Here is a 23,217-nt window from a genome sequence, read left to right as displayed (position 1 = left end):
CTCCCCCAGAGCAGAGTCTCCTACCCGAACTCGAGGACTTCCTTCCGAGGCCCCGGGCCCAGGCTGTGGGCGTCAGCCCCAGGACGGGACAGCAGGCGGGAAGAGGCACGCCCCGTCTGGGCCATGGGACCGCCCTCCTGTCTTCTCAGATGGGGGCGATGGCTGGACACCCGTCTCCGGGGTCGTGGGATGGGGTGGGGTCCAGCGGGTGGTAATGAGGCGCGCGGGAGGGGAAGACACGACGAGGAGACACTCTCAACCGGCAAACGTGCTCCCAGAAGGGAGCGGGGGTCCAGCCGCACCAGCCGCAGGCCCCCTGGCCGCGCTCCCCCGGGCCGGAGTCTCCGTGAGACGCGCGCACAGACGTGCAGGGGGTCCGCGAGGGGCGCCTCTCAGGGCATCGGGAGAGGGCGGCTGGGCAGGAGTCATACCACCTTTTTTTTCCGTGATGAAATTCACTTTCCCCCAAATATTAAATGACACACGGACGTTTGGAAGACAAAGAAAATGTCAAACAACGAAAACCAAGAGAATCGCCCATAAGGGTACTACACGGACTGCTGGGAAATATTAGAGTTTTTTTTTTTTCTTTTACCTTTTCAAACATGCTAGGAATATTTTCCTTCGTTTTTAAAAAATACGCATCTAAGTCTATTTCGGTACATGAAGAGTATTTCTCGGTGTAAAATGGGGATAATTTCCTTTCTCTTCATTTTTATCGTAACATTCACATAATATTACTAATTGTGGGACTTTGGGACAAGTTCCTCAATCTCCCTAAGCCCAAATTTGATCATTTAAAGTTTACATATTTTTGAGAGAGAGAGAGCGGGCAGGCACGTGAGGGAGGGAGGGGCAGAGAAGGAGGGAGAAAGAGAGAATTCTAAACGGACTCTGTGCTGTCTGTGCAGTGCCTGACGAGGGGCTCAACCTCAAAAACTGAGATCATGACCGGAGCTGAGATCAAGAGTCAGGTGCTTAACCGACTAAGCTAACCAAGCACCCCCCAAATTTGATCATTTGAAAAACCAAGTAGCTCTGCTCCCTCATGGGTCTGCTGTGAACAGTGAGATGGGAAACCATGACCTTGAGGGGTCGGGAGTTCCCGGTGAGCTCACGCCAGGAGGAGAGCCTGGGCTTTCAAGTCCTGTGTTTCTTTCCTCCCGTTGCTTCCATTCTTTCTCCCCTTTCCTTGTGCAACGAGCACGATCATAGTAATAACGGCAGTAGCCATGATAAGAGCTTGTGTTGGACCGTCCGCTCCATACTCGTCTTTATCGGTTCTCCACACGGGCAGATTTTAAATCTCACTCCATCCGTGTGGGGTGGGTACAACGATGATCCCCAATTTACAGACAAGCAAACTGAGGCATAGAGAGGAGAACATCTTCCCCCTACCACTTCCCCCAACATCTCCATGTGCCCACCACCACCACCCCCCCAGGCCCCTGTACCATCACAATTCTCCAAGCGGTTGGTGACGATGTCTCCGGATGAAGATGTGAACCCCGGAGAGCAGCGACAGGCCGTGGCGTTGACACATCTGGAGTTCAGAGGGCACCACCGTGCACAGTCTGTGGGTGCAAAGGGTGAGAGGACAGAGACCACAGTCAGAAGCTTCAAGGAATGGAGGGAGCCAGCCGCCAGCTGGGGGTGAGGAGCAGAGGAAGAGAGGCTTGGAAGAAGAAAACACAGAAAACTCTGGACATTTGTGGAGGTAGAAACGGTTTCTCTTATCTCCAGAAGACCAGAGCCTCACTTGAAGAATATGCCCCCTTTGCCCACTTGTCGGTGAGGGGACCCAGACCCGTGTATGTTACCCATTGGGCTGGCTGGGCAGACTCACCACTAGTCTTCTGGGCAGCAGCTCCCAATGGCAACAGCAGCTGTGTCAAGAGACCTGGGGCAGAAAAAACAGAGATGCAGTTTCAACCCTTGTCCACATGGTCATTGTTCCCGGGAGGTGGTTCTGATGCTACAGTCCATGGCTCTCCCAAGGCTCTTGTAACTTACGAAGTTTTGAGGACCAGTCCCTTTCCTTCCGTCTCCCTGGACTCCCCAAGGAGTCCATCACTAACAGACATAGACCTTGTGGAGCCTCAGTGCTATAGGTAAGGGGACAGAATATACACAGGTGACGTCAGGGACACAAGGTAGAAATTCCAACCTTTCCCGGTGGAGGGAGTGAATCTTGAAGCACAAAGTCCTCACATTGGCCAGGTTCTTAGTTCTCTGGCAATGGCAGAAATCTACCCTGAGGATTTCTCTCCCAGGGTCACTGTCCCCTCTTTGACATACATGTTTTGGGGCACACGAGAAGAACGTGGGTTTGGGCGTCAGACAGCCCCAAGTCTGAGCCCTAGCTCACAGCAGTATCAGCAGGGCAGGGAGCCCTGGAGTCAAGAGAGGGGGGGAGCTGATGACAGGTGAGGAGTGACAACTAAGGGCACCGTCAGGTAGAGCCACCATCTCCTGGTTAAGAGGCCTCTCCAGGTGCAGTACCAGGAGCGATGGGTCACTGGACAGGCTTTGTGGAATGAAAACGGCTGCAGGTGCGAAGGAATCTACCCTACAGGCAATCACTGGGTCACCTGTTAGAGTCTGTCCTTCCATTCACGGGAGGCATGATGCTGCTATGATAGTGTTTTGTTTTGTTTTTAATGAGATTAACAGTGAAATCAGTAGACTCTGATTAAAGCAGATTACTCTCTTGGCAAAGAAGTCAAACTCTCACTTTTCGCAGATGACATGATACTCTACATGGAAAACTCGAAAGATTCCACCAAAAAAAACCTGCTAGAGCTGATACAGGAATTCTGCAAAGTCGAGGGACATAAAATCAATGTACGGAAATCGGTTGCATTCCTATACACCAATAATGAAGCAACAGAAAGGGAAATCAAGGAATCAATCCCATTTACAATTGCACCAAGAACCATAAAATACCTAGGAATAAACCTAGCCAAAAAGGTAAAAGATCTGTATGCTGGATACTTATGAAAGAAATTGAAGACACAAAGAAATGGAAAAACATTCCATGCTCATGGGTTGGAAGAACAAATATTGTTAAAATGTCAATATTACCCAAAACAATCTACACATTCAATGCAATCCCAATCAAAATTGCACCAGCATTCTTCTCAGAGCTAGAACAAACAATCCTAAAATTTGTATGGGACCACAAAAGACCCCAAAGAGCCAAAGTAATGTTGAAAAAAGAAAACCAAAGCTGGAGGCATCACAATCCAGGACTTTAGCCTGTACTACAAAGCTGTAATCATCAAGACAGTATGGTCCTGGCACAAAAACAGATACATAGACCAATGGAATTGAATAGAGAACCCAGAACTGAACCCACAAATGTATGGCCAACTAATCTTTGACAACACAGGAAAGAGTATCCAATGGAAAAAAGACAGTCTCTTCAGCAAGTGGTGCTGGGAAAACCGGACAGCGACATGCAGAAAGATGAACCTGGACCACTTTCTCACACCAGACACAAAAATAAACTCAAAATGGATGAAAGACCTAAATGTGAGACTGAAAACCATCAAAACCCGAGAGGAGAAAACAGGCAACAACCTCTTGGACCTCAGCCACAGCAACTTCTTACTCAACACGTCTCAGAAGGAAAGGGAAATAAAAGAAAAAATGAACTATTGGGACCTCATCAAGATAAAAAAAAAAAAAAAGCTTCACCACAATGAAGAAACAATCAGCAAAACTAAAAGGCAACCAACAAAATGGGAGAAGATATTTGCAAAGGACATATTGGATAAAGGGTTAGTATCCAAAATCTATAAAGAACTTACCAAGTTCAACACCCTAAAAGCAAATAACCCAGTGAAGAAATAGGCAGAAGACATAAAAAGACACTCTTCCAAAGAAGACATCCAGATGGCCAATCAACACACAAAAAAATGCTCAACATCACCCCTCATCAGGGAAATACAAATCAAAACCACACTGAGATACCACCTCACATGGGTTGGAGTGGCTAAAATTAACAACTCAAGCAACAACAGGTGTTGGTGAGGATGTGGAGAAACGGGAACCCTCTTGCACTGTTGGTGGGAATGCAAACTGGTGCAGCCATTCTGGAGGTTCCTCAAAAAATTAAAAATAGAATCACCCTACAACCCAGCAATAGCACTACTAGAATTTACCCAAAGGACACAGGAGTGCTGATTCATAGGAGCACATGTACCCAATGTTTATAGCAGCACTTTCAACAATAGCCAAACTATGGCAAGAGCCTAAATGTCCACCAACTGGTGAATGGATAAAGAAGTTGTGGTTTATATCTACGATGGAATCCTACTTGGCAATGAGAAAGAGTGAAATCTGGCCATTTGCAGCAATGTGGATGGAACTAGAGGGTATTATGCTGAATGAAATCAGTCAGAGAAAGACAGATATCATATGTTTTCACTCATGTGGATCTTGAGAAACTTAAGAGGGAGAAGGGAAGGGGAAAAATAGTTACAAACAGAGAGGGAGGCAAACATAAGAGACTCTTAAATACAGAGAACAAACTGAGGGTTGATGGGGGGGTGGGAGGGAAGGAAAATGGGTGATGGGCATCGAGGAGGGCACTTGGGATGAGCACTGGGTGTTGTATGTAAGCGATGAATCATAGGAATCTACTCCTGAAGCCAAGAGCACACTGTATACCCTGTATGTTAGCTAACTTGACAATAAATTATATTTAAAAATAAAATAAAATAAAAATAAAGCAGATTACTCTTCATAATCTGGGTGGGCCTCATCGGTTGAAGACCTTACGAGAAAAAAAGGCTGACCACCCCCCACCAGGAAGAGCGAATTCTTTTTCCAGACTGACTTTGGAGTTGAGATATAACATCAACATCTCTGGAAACATCCCTAGGTTTCCCACCTGCCCTACAGATTTTGGACTTTCCAACCTCAAAAATCTCATAAACTAATTTCTTTTATTTTTTAATTATTTTTTAACGTTTATATATTTTTGAGACAGAGAGAGACAGAGCATGAACGGGGGAGGGGCAGAGAGAGAGGGAGACACAGAATCCGAAGCAGGCTCCAGGCTCTGAGCTGTCAGCCCAGAGCCCGACGCAGGGCTCGAACTCACATACTGTGAGGTCATGACCTGAGCCGAAGTCGGACACTCAACCGACTGAGCCACCCAGGCACCCCTATCTAGAGAACCTGGTGTAATACAGGCTGTAAAATGAGAAAGCTCTGATAAGTCCCCCAGTCTGGCCTAGAAATAAGTTTCACCAAATTTCTTCTTTGAGACATTAATATAACTGAGCTAGTACCATTCTTACAATTTCTTGCCCGCTCTCCCCTACAAAGATAGTGCAAAAATCAGAAACAGAGCAAAACCCAGGAATAAAGCAAGGAACAGAGAAAATTCTCGGCCTGGATAGAGTTCTCTGATAGCTTTCGTGGACTGTCCCCACTGTTATAATTCTACCTACCCGGCAGCAAACTTAGATGCCCGTTTCTCATGGTGAAGATATCAACAAGCCCAACCACGGAGGATGCTGCCCAGTCTTGGTGTGTGTGTGTGTGTGTGTGTGTGTGTGTGTGTGTACGCTAAAAAGACTTCCTGTTTTAAGTCTGACTTCAGATAGAAAGCTCATCATTGGATGAACTTAGATGAAACAGCAGTCTGCTGTTTCCCACACCCCGCCCCTCATATTTCCCTGTGATGACCATCTCTGAAACTCACACTTCCATTTTTAAGTATTTGCTTAGCATTTCCAGTATTTGTGCTGAAAGCCTCTTTGACGGTTTTTATATCTTTTTGATCTAGGAAGACCTCCCAATTATGAAGAATCATTCTCCTGGCTTTTTTGGCCCCTCTGAGGACTGTGGTTGAGAGTGAACAGACTTTGTAATCTATTTATTATCTACTTGTGTACTTCTTTATTTTTAAGTTCTTATTCTGAAACAAATGGAGATTGACGGGAAGTTTCAAAATTAATATAGAGAGGTCCTTCACCCGGTTTCCTGCCAAAGATACATTTTTATGTATTTAAGTATTTTTATGTGTTTAACAATCATCAAATATCTAAACCAAGAAATTGCATCAGTACAATGTGCATGTATAGTTCTGTGACACCGTGTTACGTAGACAGGTTCCTGTAACTATCACTACAATAAAGATACATAAACATCCCATCACCCTCATATGACCCCAACATCCCTAATCCCTGGCTGGTCTAGAACTAAGGTGTTTTTATTCTTCGGCAACACTCAACGCAGCCTTAGACTCCTATGTATTGATGAAGGAAAATATTCCTGATAGGTTTTAAAAGATGAGAAAAACGTCCCCAAATGTTACATTTCCTTTGTTTTCTACCTGGCCATGCGTATTATTAGTCTGCTAGCCCTGCCGTAATAACATAGTATCAGCTGGGCGGTTTAAACCACAGAAATCTATTTTCTCAGTTCTGGAGGCTGGATTCCAAGCTGAAGGTGCCGGGAGGGTTGGTTTCTAGTGAGAGCTCTCTCTTGGCTTGTAAACGGCCACCTGCCCCCTGTGTCTACATAGGACCTTTCTTTGTGTGTGGAGATAGAGAGGGGAGGGGAGGAAGGGAGGGAGAGAGATCCCTGGTGCCTTCTAGTTCCAAAGCCGGAACACTTCTCTCTCTGCGTCTCTTGGCCACGATGCCAGCCCTGCCTTGTTCCCCTTCACTTTTCTTTCAGCCTGTATGCCCTTCACAAAGGGCTTCTGTGCTGCTCTCAGGTCTGAGAGCTCCAGATGCCCCACAGTCTTGGATGTGCCCCTCCACTGTCTTCAGGCCTCTGGACCTTAACAACCCATCGTGGGATTGCCGAAGGCCTCCCCTGATGGAACTAGGAGTCAGGATAACGGCAACAAGGGGAGCCACTGAAAGATCTGGAGGACGAAGGGCACCTCCAGCCACGACACCGTGGGGGCGGAGACGGTGGTCAGAAGCCCCAGGGAATGGACGACGCCTGCTGCCAGCTGGGGACCAGAGAGTAGAGGAGGGGAGGGTTGGCTGCTGTTGGAGGAGGCAGATTCTAGGCAGTTGAGGAGGAGGAAACAGTTTCTCTTATGTCCAGAGGAAGTCCGTTTCTGAGGCTCATTCACAGAATAAGCCCCGTCTCCCCGGCCCCCCCTTGTCAGTGAAGGAACCCAGTCCCCCGGGGGCTGGCATGCACTCCATCACTGATGGGGCTAGCTGTGCAGGTGCACCTCCAGGGTTCAGGGCTGTGCCCTCAAAGGCAACAGCAGCAGCACTGTGGTAGGATCCTCTCCCTAAGGAGAGGAAAAAAAAAAAAAAGGGAGAGAAAAGAAAAAACAAAACTTCAAGGTACCTGGCTATGCACCTGCGTGACAACATTCCTCATGACCTTGTAAACTGAGACTACCTAATCAGACTACATGTTTATGTATGTTACCATATATGGGAGACAAGGAAGTAAAAAATACATTTAAAACTATGCCACATGGCGTTCGGGGCTTAGTTCTTTGGGTACGAATGCAACAGAGCAGTGCCGGCAGGAATGAAGTCGCTTCCTGGAAAGAAAAGCCTCAGTGTCACGACTCTCTGTGCGAGATTCCCGCTACATTACCTGGGGGGGGGGGGGGGGGCCCCCCGGAGACAGTGCATTTCCACCCTCTTTTCCACCGGGGATACGAACCTCGAGTCTCAGGGCGCCGGGAGAGGGGCCTTGCCTGGTACCAGCAGACCACTTGATCCGCAGGAGACTAGCCCTCCGGTGCACCAACGGAACCCATGAGGCCCAGGAGCCAACTCAGGGAGCACGGCCCGACAGACTGGTAAGAACCTGGGTTCGTTTGGGCACACCACCTGCCCCTAAGAAGCAGAAGGGGAGCCCGATCACCTCCCAGAGTTGCCCTAGAAGTTCCACAAGGGACAGGGAACGAAGCTGCAACTCTAAGGCGCTGGGCGGCAGGTTGGAGTCTGGTTAGTCTCCCTCAGAACAGGGACTTTAAGAAATATTTCCAAGGGGCGCCTGGGTGGCGCAGTCGGTTAAGCGTCCGACTTCAGCCAGGTCACGATCTCGCGGTCCGTGAGTTCGAGCCCCGCGTCAGGCTCTGGGCTGATGGCTCGGAGCCTGGAGCCTGTTTCCGATTCTGTGTCTCCCTCTCTCTCTGCCCCTCCCCCGTTCATGCTATGTCTCTCTGTCCCAAAAATAAATTAAAAAAAAAAAAAAAAAGTTGAAAAAAAAAAAAAAAAAGAAATATTTCCAAGCAGCTGCAGAAATTCCTTTTGTTTGGGGGAAATTCCCCGTCCTCTCTGGACCGACATGAACTGCCTAATTCCACTGGCGGAGAACAAAACAAAACAAAAGAAATCTGGAGTCTGCCCCTCCGTCTGAGCCGACAAGATTTAAAACCGGGAATTCTCTTTCTCTGCCTTCTGCTGGCACCTCTCCTCTTCTGCCTTCCCTTCCCCCCCCCCTCCTTTTCTGCACCCCCAGGGTGGGGAGGGGGGCAACCTGCATAACTGGCTCCTCAATGCCTCAGGCACAATCAGCCTCTACTCCCCCCGCCCCCATGTCAAGGAGCAAAGACCACCGAAGTCAGATTTCCCCATCAATGTCCTAGGTAAAAATTCACCATGGGGAACAAATTGTCTTACGAGGACCCAAGTAAAATGTATTCAGTGTTTAAGCGAATTTGTTGGTTTGAGAGAGACAATGTTTATCAGCATTAAAAAAAAAAAACAAAAACAAAAACAAAAACAAAAACAACCCACTTTTATTCTACCTAGATTTGCTGAAGGTCAAATAAACTCATGCTATCTCTGTTCCAATTTGTTAACAAAAGGGTGATTTAAAGTAATGGTTAACTTTGTCTGTCTCATAGTTTTCATGGGTAATTGTTAAGACAGCTTTGAAAGTCTTTGGTAAACTAAAACGTGAAAGATTTTGCTTGCATAATAAATCGGGATTAAATTCATTGGATATCTAACAAGGTAAGAGGCTAAAGCACTGATGACTAGATGTAGGTCTGTGCTTTTTGACGTGTCAGAGAAAAACCAAGGATATTTGGATCTGTTGAAAAACATGCTTTGTGCTTACTTGATTCATAAGTTTGCCATCTGAAAAAATTCTAATGTAACAGTTCACAATTGGTTACCACTTAGTTTTCACTGGAGGCTAAAGTTTCTAAGAGTTAAACTTCCGCCAGCTGTAATTAAAACTAATAAAAATAACAAAAGCAACTCTGTATATAGATAAGCAGGAGATACGAAAGAAAGATACAAGAAACGGAAATACATTTTTGTTGAAGGTAATAAAAAAAAAAAAAGTAATTTTGTCCTAAATGAGACTGGTTATTTGGAGAAAAATGGCTTGGGACAAAACCTAAATGCAAAGAAAAGTTGTAGAAGGTTCGCGAAGGAAAGTCTTTAAAAAGAAATTTTATGTGTGGTCAGGACGGACTAAGGTTCGAATAATGGACTTTGCAAGTACTCCGGGTTAAGATTAAACTTCCTCCTCTTTTGACCCAAAGGCCGAGAAAATGATAGCAATACCCTTGGTGCCAGCCTCCAAATGCTCCACATTTGTGTTGTTCCTGTTCAGCAGAGGACTGGATGCCTCTGCCATATGAGGGGTGGGTGATATATAAAGGGCTTCTACTAAGATACATGGGAGCCGTTTTACCAAACTTAGCCCATGGTATGCCAAAAATGGATGTCCACACAGCTGAAACCTATTTATGTGGGCTTTGTTGAGAAAGGGCAGGGGAACAGACCTTGACTTTGGCCCTTTAACCCCCGCCCTCAACAGCCAGTGATCAATATGTAAGTTACTATTGGGCCAAAATGAAATTAGTGCGTCCTACGACAACCAGGAAAGTCTTGCTTGGTCACAGTCCACACCCAAAGGTCCTACAGGCAGGAAACGAAAGGGTGAGAAAGAACAGGAAAGACCAGGCCAGCTCTCGGAGGTAGAGTCAAGCCTGGGTAAGAATGACGACTCCCAGCACCTTGCAAGACTAACAGGGCTTTGGGCTGCCAGTTACAGGGCCAGCCAAAACGCGGGGCCAGGAGATGAGGTTTCTCCTGGCCAGCTATAGGAAATTGAGACAAGGGACAACTTTCCTCCTTTTTCCTATAGATGGCTAATTCCCCAACCAAGGCCATTACCCCTTTGGAATGCATTATGGTTCATTTTCTTTTGCACAAAGGTTTGGCCCCAATACAAATTGGAAGAGGGAACCTGGCCTCAGTCAACGCCAGAGAGAAATATCAACGACAATACTATCCTACAATTGGACATGTTTTGCAAATGTGAAGGGAAATGGGGAGAATTCCCCCATGTTCATTGTTCCTGGGCCTTAAGGAAAAAATCGAGATATATGTAAGCAACGTAAGGTGGATTGTCATTTAATGGCAACCCTTTCTAGAGCCCAGCAATCAGGAGGGGACACAATTAAGGGCCCCTCACCTGTAACAAAAACAGACCTAGAGAAGGAGGAAGGGAAGACTCCTCCTCCTCCTCCTCCTCCTCCTCCTCCTCCTCCTCCTCCTCCCCCTCCTCTTCCTCCTCCACAGGTCTTTAATCTACATATAATAATAATAATGCAATTCTGCTCCCTGCTACCCACCTTATCCAGGCCCTCCCCATAATGTAACAGGCATGTTTCCCTTACAAGAAGCTAGAATGCCAGAAGAAAAAAACCTTTACATTACAAGGTTTAAGACAGATAAAAGGAGATCTAGGTACATTTTCTGATTGACTAAGTATATAAAGCCTTTTCAGAATATTACGTATGTTTTTGACTTGACCTGGAAAGACACAATGCTTTTGTTAAACCAGACTCTTAGTGAGACAGATGCTTTATAAAAAAAAAAAAAAAAAAAAAAACCTAAGGAAATCTAGATTTGGCCTTTAAATTATGCTAAATTAGCCACTATTTTACAAACACAAAATGGGAACCCAGTGGCCTTCCTGGAGAGGTTGAGGGAGGCTCTCATTAAATATATGGCTATCTCCCCTGACACCCTAAGGCTGAGATGATTTAAAGGACAAATTTGTCACTCACTCAGCCCTACATATTCAGAGAAAATACAAAAATTGGCTGTTGGCCTTGAAGGGACCCTGGAGGAGCTGTTACGAGCTGCCAATTGGGTATATTACAACCAAGATCAAAAGAAGAATAAAAAAATAAAAAAAAAAAACAGAAAAGGAGGCTTAAAAAAATCTGAGGCCTTAGTTGTGGCCTTAGGTACTATGTGAGATCGGGCTTCCCGAGGTCCTGGCACCAAGTGCCATTTATATGGCCACTGAGAGCACTAAAATGAGAATGTCCTCAGAGGGGACAATCAAAATGAAAACCCCATAAGCCATGCCCCTTATGTGGAGCCAATCACTGGAGATCTGAATGCCCTACGGGGACCTCTATCTGTGAGGGCTCAGATAACAATGTCCCTGGAAGGGATTAACCGGGGCCTGGGGCTCTTCACAGTGGCCCCCCCTAACCCAACTGTCTATCAGAAACCCAGAACCTTGAGTAACCCTAAATATAGAAGGGAAGCAAAACTGGTTGATTTCCTTCTCGACACCAGAGCGACCTTCTCTGTCCTCCTTTCCACTCCAGGCCAACTATCCAAATGCAGCAGGACGATTAGGGCCATCTCTGGAAAACTTCTAACTAAATGTTTCCCTCAGCCCCTGGGATGTCTATGGGGAAACCTAATTTTTTCTCGTTCTTTCCTGATAATGCCAGAGAGCCTTACTCCCTTCCTAGAAAGGGACATTATAACTAAATTAGAGATTATGGTGCTACCAACTCCAGGGCAGGTAAACAATTGTATGAGTTTTGGAAAATTACTGGATATTGTAGGCTGTAGATACCAGGGTTCAGGAAAATAGTTTGCTGCTATATCAATTATTAAAGGAGACTCAAGCCGACCTACTCTCCCCCAAAAAGTTAATAAACTGGGCTCTGACACCTAGACATTGTCTCCAGCCCTTGGAATGGTTACAAACAGAGCAGGGCAATGACTCTTGCCAAGCTCTCAGAGGTAAGAGAGCATTAAAACACAGCATCAGGCCTTTCATTTGGGGAGGGACAAAACTTCTCAAATGGCCCAATGGATGTTTACTGGAAAAAAAATTTGTCAAGGACAGTTCTGCCAGCAGGATCAGCCTGTGAAGTATGTCTTAGAAACAATCCTTTCAGCCACAAACCTGCTCTCCCAGGCAATCAAAAACTGGAGGCTGTCCAGAAAAGACTGACAATTAGGTTCACTCATATACCAAGGTCGAAGGAATTCTAGCATCTGTTGGTATGGGGTGATACTTTTACTAATTGAGTAAAGGCCTTCTCCTGCAAGACAAAAAAGGCACAGAAAGTAATGAAAGTTCTGCTTTATCAAATAATACCAGGTTCGGCTTACCTAAAAATTTTTCAAATTAATAATGGTCAATGGCTGCCTTGACTCTTTCTCTGGTAGCAGTCCTGGCTCGTGGAAAAGTTTTACACCTCAAAATAAAGGAGACTGTCTGCTTATACTCAACAAAACTCTAGATAACACTTCACAAGCAATAGATGATTTAAAAATTTTTCGTGATTCAGTTAAGGCCAAACTCTTGGAAATAGAGCCACCGTTGATTACTTACCGCTCCTGCTTCTCCATCACCTGGGTCATGAGAGATTCCCTGACATGTGTTGTTTACAAAGGTTGTTTGACAGGTTTGGAAACCATAGACATGATCTTAAGATGCCATCTTGTTGGTCAGTATAATTTTTCCTTTGTGTTTTTCTCTGTGTCTGCTAATGCCTGCCAGCCTTCCTGCAGAACCATACTATGGGCCACTCGACCGACCCCTTGGGTAGACTCCAACTGCTGTACCCCCACACCGTCCCTTATCAGCCTGAAGAAGCCAGAACAGTCGTTGCCCCTGTTCCCTAACAGCGGTTCCAGGCCCTGTTCCAGCAGAGAAATAAATAGGGAAAGGGTTGACATTAGGCAGGGAGAGAGAAGGGACCTTCAGGGAGGCAGAGGGCAGATGCAGGTGGGAGGCTGAAGAAGCGGATGGGGTTCTCCCCTTATGAAATCCTTTATGGGCGCCCCTCCCCCATTATCAAGGGCATGGGGGAGGGATCTAAATGAGATAGACCATCTAACCCTGAGACAACAGATGCGAGCCCTTGGCTCTACCCTAACCACCTTACACCCCTGGGTCAGGGAGCGATTATCTGAATCTGACCACAGACGCTCATCCCTTTAAACCAGGAGATGCGATAGGGATAAAGGAGTGAAATGCCCAACCGCTAAAACCCCTCGGGAGGGGCCCGTTCACTGTCATTTTGTCCACCCCTACCGCTGGAAAGGTGGCCAACGTGGGTCCCTGGATTCGCTACAGCAGACTGAAGCCGGCATCTCAAAACTGGGAGTGCATTCCTGACCCATCAATGCTGTGCAGACTGACCATACGGAAGGTTCTGCAACTCCAGAGGCGCCAGGAGACTGCAGCCCTGCTTTAGTCACTCCAGAAGCTGACCTACACACGGCAGAAGCTTGAGGAATCGGCGGTCTGGAGAAACAAAAGACCGTCGTTATTTTCTGTATGTTTCCTTGTTGTGATGCACTGTCACGCCTCGTTTCTCGATATTATCATGATTCTTGCTCTGCTCTTTGCCATAGGATTGGCCGAGGCCACCCCGGCCAGCTGGAAACGTGGTGAGAGGTTTCTCTGAACACTCACCCTCCCTTTGTGGATCGGATACTTCGCTGGTACCAACACGGGGAAACAATGGCCATAGAGACTAGAAAATTGGATCCCCACAAACCTTATAGTAAAACAAAATACCCCAGTCCTACGACCAGAGTTTGGCTTCTCAAAAGTTCAGTTATTGGGAAAAACTGTCTTGTCTGGTGGGGAAAAAGTTCATTGTTGTCTCTGTTGAAAACTTAACATGCGAGGGGTGCCTGGGTGGCTCAGTCAGTTGAGCATCTGACTTCAGCTCAGGTCATGATCTCGCCGTCTGTGGGTTCGAGCCCCGCGTCGGGCTCTGTGCTGACAGCTCAGAGCCTGGAGCCTGTTTCGGATTCTGTGTCTCCCTCTTTCTCTGACCCTCCCCTGTTCATGCTCTCTGTCTCAAAAATAAATAAATGTTAAAAAAAATTTTTTTTTAAATGAATAAACGTTAAAAAACAAAATTAAAAAAATAAATAAATAAAACTTTACATGCATAAGCCAAAGATTTTATAACTCAACTGTCCAGAAAACCCAATGGTGGGGGACCCCAGATCACCTTGAGCCAGATCCCCACCCCTTGTCTAACTTCTCTCATCTCCGAGAGGCCTGGGACAAGGTCCATACAGCCATCAAATGGCGGGTCCCAGGTGGACTAGCCTGGATATGTGGAAGGAAAGCCTATATAGTACTTCCCTCAGTCTGGTCAGGGTCATACACGGTGGGAACTCTTCGTCCATCTTTCTTCCTGCTCCCACTTGCCAGAAGGAAACATTTGGGAGTTCAAGTGTATGGGGACAGGGAGACTCAAAGAAAGCGGTGTGCCTTACTAATTGGCAACTAAAAAGATGATGAATGGCCCCCCGAGCATAAATCCAATATGATGGCCCTGCCACCTGGACAGAGGACGGGTCCTGGGGCCATCGTGCTCCCATCTACATGCTAAACCGCATAATCAGACTACAAGCAGTTATAAAAGTTATAACCAGTGAAGCTGCCAGAGCTCTTAACTTACTAGCTAAGCAACAAACCAAAATGCACAATGCCATTATCAAAATCACATGGCCTTAGATTACCTGCTTGCTTCTGAGAGAGGTGTTTGTGGAAGATTTAACCTTAGGAACTGCTGCCTACAAATAGATAATGAGAAAAAAAAAAATCATGCAAGAGATCACAAATCAAATGACAAGGATTGCTCCTGTCCCCATCCAGACCTGGAACGGTTAAAACCCCGGAGGGAGTTATCCGGAGGATGGTTTTCAACTTTCAGGGGATTCAGTCTGAAATTATCCTCCTAGGGGAGGGTGGGTGATGGGTATTGAGGAGGGCACCTTTTGGGATAAGCACTGAGTGTTGTATGGAAACCAATTTGACAATAAACTTCATATATTGAAAAAATAAAAATAAAAAATAAAATAAAATAAAATAAAATAAAATAAAATAAAATAATCCTCCTAATCCTGGGAGGTGACTTAATCCTACCCTGCTTAGCTCCCCTGGTCGTACGGTCTGCCTCCAGTTTCACGGCCGCTCGTGTAATACCGTTATAAAAATATAAACCTCGATAGGGCGCCTGGGTGGCTCAGTCGGTTAGGCGTCCAACGTGGGCTCAGGAGGTCATGAGGAAGGCTGGGGGGAGGGCCAGAGATGGGGGGAAGCTCCCCCCACCACACTCCTCAACCAGACCCACAAGTTCACGGCCTATCTTCCCCAAGTTACCACAACAACACTTTTGCCAGTGGTTCTCATACCACATAACCACATAGCCTTTTCCTAACGTCTGGCAGTTTCCTCACGTTTCCGGCTGAAATTTCTTCACCCCTTTACAGCTGCTGCCTTACTGCCAGGTTGCAAAGTCAATGCCACATTTTAAATGTTTGCTACAGCAGCGCCCTGTCCCCATCGCTCACTCCTGTGTCCGTTACCTTATGTGCTCATAATTCTGTCCTAATTCTGTGAGTCAGCAATCTGAGCTGAACTCAGCTGGGCAGTTAGTTCTTCTGATGGTCTCACCTAGGGTCACTCGTGCAACTGAGGTCACCTGATGGCTTGCCTGGGGCTGGATGGTCCAAGATGGCCTCACTCGCCTGCCTGTGGGTGGTGCCAGCTGTCAGCAAGGACGCTCGCGTCCTAGGGGAGAGGCTGGCCCAGGTGTCTTCACACTTTGCTCTTACGACTCGAACCGTAACGACAAGTGGGCAAACCCCGGCGTGTGTTTTTCAAGCGTCTGCTCCTGCCATGTTTGATAACGTTCCATCGGCCAAAGAAAGTCGTGCGATCAAGCGCATCTTCAAGGGCTAGAGAAATAAACTCCACCTCTTGATGTGAGGGAACAACAAAACCCACCCTGAAAAGAGATGCACACTGAGACATAGGAGGAATTATCGTGGCCACCATCTACTACATCGTTATCTACGCACACGCACGCGCACACCCAGTGCAAAGTAAAACACAAGAAACCACTTACACATCCACTGACGTAGCTAAAATCAAACTGACAGGAGCATGCATTATCAGGACGTGAAGCGAACGAAACTTTCCTGATGACGGAGGCATAAACTGTTTCGGCCACTTTGGAAACCTCTTGGCAGCATCTGCCAAAGCTCAAGGTCTGCCTACGTGATGACCCAGCGATTCCACTCCAGGCTTGCACCCAAGAGAAGTTAGAACACTGGTTCACCGTAAGACTTGCACAAGAGCATCCACAGAAGCTTTATTCCCGACAGCAAAACCTGGAAAGGACCCAAATGTCCATAAACAGAATGGAATGTCGGGGCTGTGGGATATTCAGACAACGGAATACTACACAGCAATGGTTAAACATAAATTTCGCAGGCGCTCTATTAAGGGAAACACCAGCCACAAGGGGGCAATAGTGTGTGGTTCTATTTTTTTTTTTTTTTTAGTTTTTTTTTTTTAATATTTATTTATTTTTGAGAGAAAGAGAGAGACAGAACGCGAGCGAGCAGGGGAGGAGCAGAGAGAGAGGGAGACACAGAATTGGAAGCAGGCTCCAGGCTCTAAGCTGTTAGCACAGAGCTCGACACAGGGCTCGAACTCACAAGCCCTCGAGCTGTGAGATCACGACCTGAGCCAAAGTCAGCCACTCAACTGACTGTGCCACCCAGGCACCTCTGTGTGGTTCTGTTTCTGTGAACAGAAAAACAAATCTATGGTGGTAAGTCAAAATACTTGTTACCTCTGGATGGGGCTTATTGACTAGGACTGGAGTAGGGCCCAAGGGTACCTCCTGGGGAGATAAAATAGTTCACATGCTGTTATGGTGGTATAGACATACATAGATTTCATCAAGGTGTGCGCCGAGATTTATGAACTTTTACCTAAGTTATACCTCAGGATTTTAAACCACAAGGGGCACCTGGCTGGCTCAGTCAGAAGAGCGTGTGGCTCTTTATCTCGGGGTCGTGAGTCCAAGCCCCATGTTGGGTGTAGAGATTACCTTAAAAATAAATGTTTAAAAACTTGGAAAAAAAGAATTTTAAAATACAAAAACATATCCCTGTAAGAACAGGCAAAAAATCTTTTAAAAGTCCGCTGGGGTAAAGTATTGTGGACAGCCCATGGATTTTGGAGCCGGACTCCACTGCTTACCACGTGTCTCATCTCGGTTAACTCACCTCCACTGGCCCTGTAAATTGGGGATGATAATAGCATCTACCTCAAAGTGTCCTTGTGACACGTTAACTTAAAATAAGATTCAGGGGCGCCTGGGGGGCTCAGTCGGTTGAGCGTCCGACTTCGGCTCAGGTCATGATCTCACAGCTCGTGAGTTCGAGCCCCTCACTGGGCTCTGAGTTGACAGCTCAGAGCCTGGAGCCCGTTTCCGATTCTGTGTCTCCCCCTCTCTCTGCCCCTAACCCACTCGCATTCTGTCTCTGTCTCTCTCAAAAATAAATAAGCATTAAAAAAAAAAATTTTTTTTTAAATAAGATTCAAAGTTTAGGGTAGTATCTACTATCTATTACCAGTAAGTTCCAAATAATGACTTGCTAATATGAAAATGAAGAGTTGAATATTCATCACTAGGGAGAAGGATGGTCACTGTAAGAATAACAGGAACAATTTGCCGACACATAAAATATAAAAACCTTCTCGTTTAATTTGACTGCTTCAAAATATATAAATTTCAAAACTGACAGCATTACAAGATTTATTCAGCAACCAAGGTGGGAGAGTTTAACATAGCTCTTCTGGTAAACAGATCAAAGACGGATACGGATACGGATACGGACTGAATGATTCGTGTCTGTGCCCCACCCTTCATTCACATTCTGAAGCCTGATTCCCACCCTGTGATGGTATAAGGAGGGAGGTGATGAGATCAAAAGGGTGCAGCCCTCAGGAATGGGACTGGTGCCTTTATAAAGGACACCCCCACGAGCTCCCTTGCTCTCTTTCTGCCATGTGAGGACACAGGCAAGAAGACAGCCATCTACGAACCATGAAGCAGGCCTCACCAGACATCAAACCTGCCAGCATCCTGATCTCAGACTCCAGCCTCCAGAACTCTGAGAAGAAAGTTCTGCTGTTTATAAGCCATCCAGTCTATGGTATTTTTGTTATGCGGCCCGAACAGACTAAGATAGAGACCTATACCAATACCTATAAATGTGGAGAAGATTTTGAAACACAAATAATATGATCTAGTGGATTGTATTCTATATGCAGAATACAATACATTGGCTTCAACGACACAGGAAGCATTTATGACAACTGACCACACACTAAGTGCACCAGCTGGATACAGCACTTGGCCGTAATAAACCCACCCCTACCCTCCCCGGCCCCCTCCCCAAAACAGCAACGTCCTGTGCCAGTAAGAAGCGCACCTTTTCCATGTAACAAGATATCCAGAAACAAACAGTCCGGGGCAGCCACACAAAGATACCAGCTGGGGAGCCAGGATGGTCGTGAGGTCTGGCTACACTCTCTTCAGCTGCAGCCTTTACCCTCATGGCCGTAGGATGGCTTCTCGAGCACTGGGCATCATGTCTGTTTGTACAAAGGGCAAGAAGTGGAGGGATCTGGCTAAACGTTCCTTTGCAACATCCTTCCCCGGAATCACACCCAATGACTTCTCATACTTAGAATGGCCGGGACTGGGGGGGGCCGTGGCGTCCCCTAGCTGCAAGGAGGAGGCTGGGAGGTACGGGGTTTTTCAAGAGCGCATCGTACCAACCCGAACAAGAAAAACCTAAGTGGTTTTTTAAGGAACAAGGGGCAATTTTGATAGGCAACTAGCAGGATATGCCACGTTAAAAACAAAACAGATACCCAATATTCGATAACATAAAGACCACATTTTCTGCTCACAACGTAATTAAATTAAAAACCAACAACAAAAAGGCAACTAAAAAAACAAAAAAAAACACCCATACACATGAAGGAACTTTCTGGAATGATAGAAATGTTGTATACCTTGAATGGCGGGTTGGTGACATGAACATACGTACGAACCTGTCAGACTCCTCCAGCTGTACAATTAAGGTTTATGCATTTCGCTAGGAGTAATTATACCTCTGGAAAAATATATCCACATCCCATGGTTTTAAAATCTAATTACAGATCACTCACGGGCCAAAGAATAAGTGATAACAGAAACTAAGACAATACTTAGATTTCAACCAAAATGAAAATATTACACATCAAAACATGGAATGTGGCCAAACGAGTGCCACGAGAGAGGATGACAGCCTGGAACGTTTGTACTTTTAGAAAACTTGGAGGGTGCCTGGGTGGCTCAGTCGGTTGAGCGTCCGACTCTTGGTTTCGGCTCAGGTCATGATCCCAGGGTTGTGGGATCGAGTCCCGCATCGGGCTCCACACCCGCGTGAGATTCTCTCTCTCCCAGAGCGCCTGGGTGGCTCAGTCGGTTAAGCGACCGATTTCGGCTCAGGTGGTGATCTCACGTCTCGTGGGTTCGAGCCCCGCGTCGGGCTCTGTGCTGACGGCTCGGAGCCCGGAGCCTGCTTCGGATTCTGTGTCTCCCTCTCTCTCTGCCCCTCCTCCGCTCGCAATCCCTCCCTCTCTCTCTCTCTCAAAAATAAATAAATACTAAAAAAAAAAAAAAAAAAAGATTCTCTCTCTCTGCTCGTCCCCCACGCACGTGCATTCTCTCTCTCTCTCTCTGATAATTTAAAAATTAAATTAAAAAAAATAAAAGTCGAACATTAATCAGCAAGGGGCCCGACATATGGCTGGGACACTGATAGAGGCAGGCCGGCGCTCTGAGCGCTTTCTCTCCCGGCATGAACCCTTTTATGCACGGCGAGCGAAGAGCTGTGCCTGAAGGCCTTCTCACACTGACTGCACGCGTAGGGCCTCCCTGCGGTGTGGGTCCTCACGTGCACGATGAGGTGTGAAGACTGACCAAAGGCGCGCCCGCACTCCTGACACGCGTAGGGCTTCTTGCCCGTGTGGGTCCTCGCGTGTTTCCGGAGGGACGAAGGTTCGCCGAAGGCGCGCCCGCACTCCGGGCACGCGTAGGGCTTCTCTCCGGTGTGGGTTCGCATGTGACTCTTGAGGGTCGACAGGCGACTCAGCACCTGGCCGCACGTAGCGCACTCGTACAGCTTCTCCCCGGTGTGTATCCTCCTGTGCACATTCAGGTGCGTGCTCGTCCGGAAGGGCTTCCCGCACTGGCTGCATTCGTACGGCTTCTCCCGGGTGTGCGTTCGCAGGTGCGTCTTCAGCGACGAGTGCTCCCTGAAGGCTTTCCCACACTGACTGCACCCGAAGGGCTTCTCGCCGGTGTGAGTCCTCACGTGGCTCCGCAGGGAGGACGGCTGGTTGAAGGCCTTCCCACAGTCCTTGCACGCGTAGGGCTTCTCGCCCGTGTGGTTTCTCTGGTGCAAGATCAGGTTGAAGTTCCTGGTGAAGGTCTTCCCACACTGGGCACATTCGAAGGGCTTCTCTCCGGTGTGAGTCCTCAGGTGACGCCGCAGATTCGAGGAGTACTTGAAGGTCTGCCGACACTCCTGACACTCAAAGCACTTCTCGGCGGTGTGGGTCTTCTCGTGCCTGATCAGGTCGGAGCTGTATCTGAAGGACTTCCCGCACTGGCGACACGCGAAGGTTCTGTCCCCACGGCGGATCTCCTCAGGCGCCAGGAGCCGAGCGGGCCGGAAGAAGGATCCTCTGCTCTCTGGGCATTCGCAGGGGTCGCCTCCAGCACGAATGCTCTGGTACTGGAAAAGCGGTCGGACGCCGGGCGAGGGTTTTCCGAGTGCACTACGTTCGTAGAGGTTTTCTCCCGTCTGAGGCCGCCCCTGTCAATGGAGGAAAATACGAAGACCTGAGGCTTTATTACGTTCACAGACATTCTCCCCCGGGGGGCAACTGGGCGTAGGGGAAAGGTATCGACAGCCGAGGCGTAGATGCCTTTTAGTATGTACTGTCTTAGTGAGTCTGGACCATTTCCGCCCCGAGTCCCTTCAAGGGGATGCTGCCCACAAAGCACTGTCACTGTCTTTACTTTCAGGAGGCCTCTCAGATGCAGAGTTTTGCCGAGTTAAAGCCACACGGAGCCTTAAACACTTGGCACCTGTTCACTGGTGCAAGCGGTTGCCTGTGGGAACTCTGCGAAGACACGTGCCTTAATCTACACGTAGAGTTTTCCCCAATTCATGACTTTCACAGACTCTCTCCCAGGACACCGTGTTCTCCTGGGTGAGCACCACTCACCTTGAATCAATCTCTCTGTCTCTCTCTCTCTGGCCTCGTGCTGTTTCTTTCTTTCTTTTTTTCTTTCTTTCTTTCTTTCCTTTCTTTCTTTCTTTCTTAAGATTGATGTATTTGGGGTGCCCAGGGGGTTCAGTCAGTTAAGCGTCCGACTTCGGCTCCGGTCATGATCTCCCAGTTTGGGAGTTCGAGCCCCGCATCAGGCTCTGTGCTGACGGCTCAGAGCCTGGAGCCTGCTTCAGATTCTGTGTCTCCCTCTCTCTCTGTCCCTTCCCTGCTCGTGCTCTGTCTCTCAATAATAAATAAACATTTAAAAAAAATTTTTTTTTAAAAAAAGATTGATTTATTTAAGAAATCTCTACACCCAACATGGGGCTCAAACTCACTGCCCCGAGGTCAAGAGTCGGAGGCTCCTCCGAATGAGCCAGCCAGGCAGCCCTGCTTTTCTAACCTGCAGCAACCCCAGACTCGTCCTACAACAGAACCGAGAATGCTCCTTGGGTGCCTTACCCTTTCCATGTCAACGGAAATCTCTGCAAAAATATCTTGGTTAGGAATTGAACCTTGGGGTGGAAGCGAAGGTTCTGAAATGGACAAGGAAGGAAAAAGTAAGTGCACAGAGAAAACTGTACAAACAGGGCAACCAAAAGAATAAGCAGGGCATGTGGGGTTTTGTTTTTTTTTTAATACTGATTCTAACTACGGGAAGAAACTGGGAAGGGGAGGGATATATCAGAGTGTCCAGGAAATGTTAAGGCATCTGGCTCTGTAAGGAGCTATGTAACCACAGCAACAAGGATTAGAAATGGTAGATAAGTTACTGAGAAAGGAGCCTGTGAAGGTTGAGGCCGAAATTGAGAGAAAGTGTTAGCAAGAACACACGGGGGGCACATGCACACGCTACGTCCGCGGAAAACACACACAGGATAAAACAGACACATGGAGGTGACCAAGATGACGAGCAGGCGGGACAAATCATCCTGTGAAACCAGAGTAAAGTATTCGGGATAAAAAGGAAAGGCGGTGGCACCCAGTAGAGCGGCTTCGTCAAGGTCACTGAAAGCGTCACCTGGACAGCTTCCCGGGAAGACTCTTCTCTCCGTCGGCCACCACTCTTCTCCTTGCTCCAAATGGGAAAACGAACTGAATTTGCCGAGCTGATCTCCTGCTCGTGGGGAAATACGCAGGGCGTGAGCTGCGCCTGCCATTAAACCGGGGCCCGTATCCTGACGTCTTTAGGGGGCACCAGAGATGGGAAGAACAAAACGAGCACCCCTAAATTCCGATGGGCACAGTCGGGCCCTTCCACTAAGGGGCCAAAGTACAAGCTCCCTCACTGGGTCCCAAAGGATAATGGGATTCTCCAGTCCCCAAAACCCAGGGCCTGACTCAGAGAGGCACTAGAAAAGCCCAGACACTTTTAACCGTGGAGAAACAGAAAGCAGCAGAGAGACCTCCATTGCCACAGGGAAGCTGCTAGACCGTAAGCACCGTGAGGGCAGGATTTCTCTTTTTTCACCTCTCGACTTCCCAAACCGGCACAATTCCGGGAACCCGTAGGGGCTGCATGGGTATGTGGGCGAAGCCACGGGGCTGGCCTTACCCACAGAGGCCACGTTCCTATAGTTCTCCAGCATCACATCTCTGTACAGGCTTCTCTGGGCAGAGTCTAGAAACATCCATTCTTCCGGAGTGAACAACACAGCCACATCCTCGAAGGTGACTGGTTCCTGAAACACACACCCGTCCCGGCTCAGCCAGGGGGCACCCCCACCAGTACCCAAGAGGCTGGTGAGGGGCCGGCCTGGGGAAGGAAGACCG

The 23,217-nt window shown here is 47.5% G+C and overlaps 2 protein-coding genes across 7 annotated transcripts in view; both read right to left on the bottom strand.

The window, feature by feature from the left end:
• ADGRE2 (adhesion G protein-coupled receptor E2) overlaps positions 1-5,614 on the bottom strand; it is a 28,767-nt gene extending 23,153 nt beyond the window's left edge. Inside the window, 3 exon segments of the mRNA XM_049639414.1 lie at positions 1,455-1,574; positions 1,847-1,900; positions 5,463-5,614. Coding sequence (XP_049495371.1) covers positions 1,455-1,574; positions 1,847-1,900; positions 5,463-5,493 — 205 coding nt within the window. The 5' untranslated portion in view covers positions 5,494-5,614.
• A 4,923-nt stretch (positions 5,615-10,537) lies between these two features.
• ZNF333 (zinc finger protein 333) overlaps positions 10,538-23,217 on the bottom strand; it is a 31,092-nt gene continuing 18,412 nt past the window's right edge. For 4 of the 6 annotated variants that reach the window (XM_049640021.1, XM_049640017.1, XM_049640018.1 and 1 more), the window contains 4 exons: positions 23,000-23,126; positions 22,466-22,561; positions 21,907-21,980; positions 17,791-20,984 (listed from right to left, as the gene is read on the bottom strand). In XM_049640021.1, the coding sequence (XP_049495978.1) occupies positions 19,887-20,984; positions 21,907-21,980; positions 22,466-22,561; positions 23,000-23,126 (1,395 nt within the window). In that variant the 3' untranslated portion in view covers positions 17,791-19,886. Of the gene's footprint in view, positions 16,428-17,790; positions 20,985-21,906; positions 21,981-22,465; positions 22,562-22,999; positions 23,127-23,217 lie in introns of those variants that run through there. The other 2 variants (XR_007459804.1, XR_007459803.1) reach the window with 2 other exon arrangements.

Source organism: Panthera uncia, chromosome A2 (genome assembly GCF_023721935.1).
Source record: "Panthera uncia isolate 11264 chromosome A2, Puncia_PCG_1.0, whole genome shotgun sequence".
Taxonomy (NCBI): Eukaryota; Metazoa; Chordata; class Mammalia; order Carnivora; family Felidae; genus Panthera; species Panthera uncia.
Note: the sequence above shows the minus strand (reverse complement) of the source record. Positions and strands in the feature narration are given on the sequence as shown.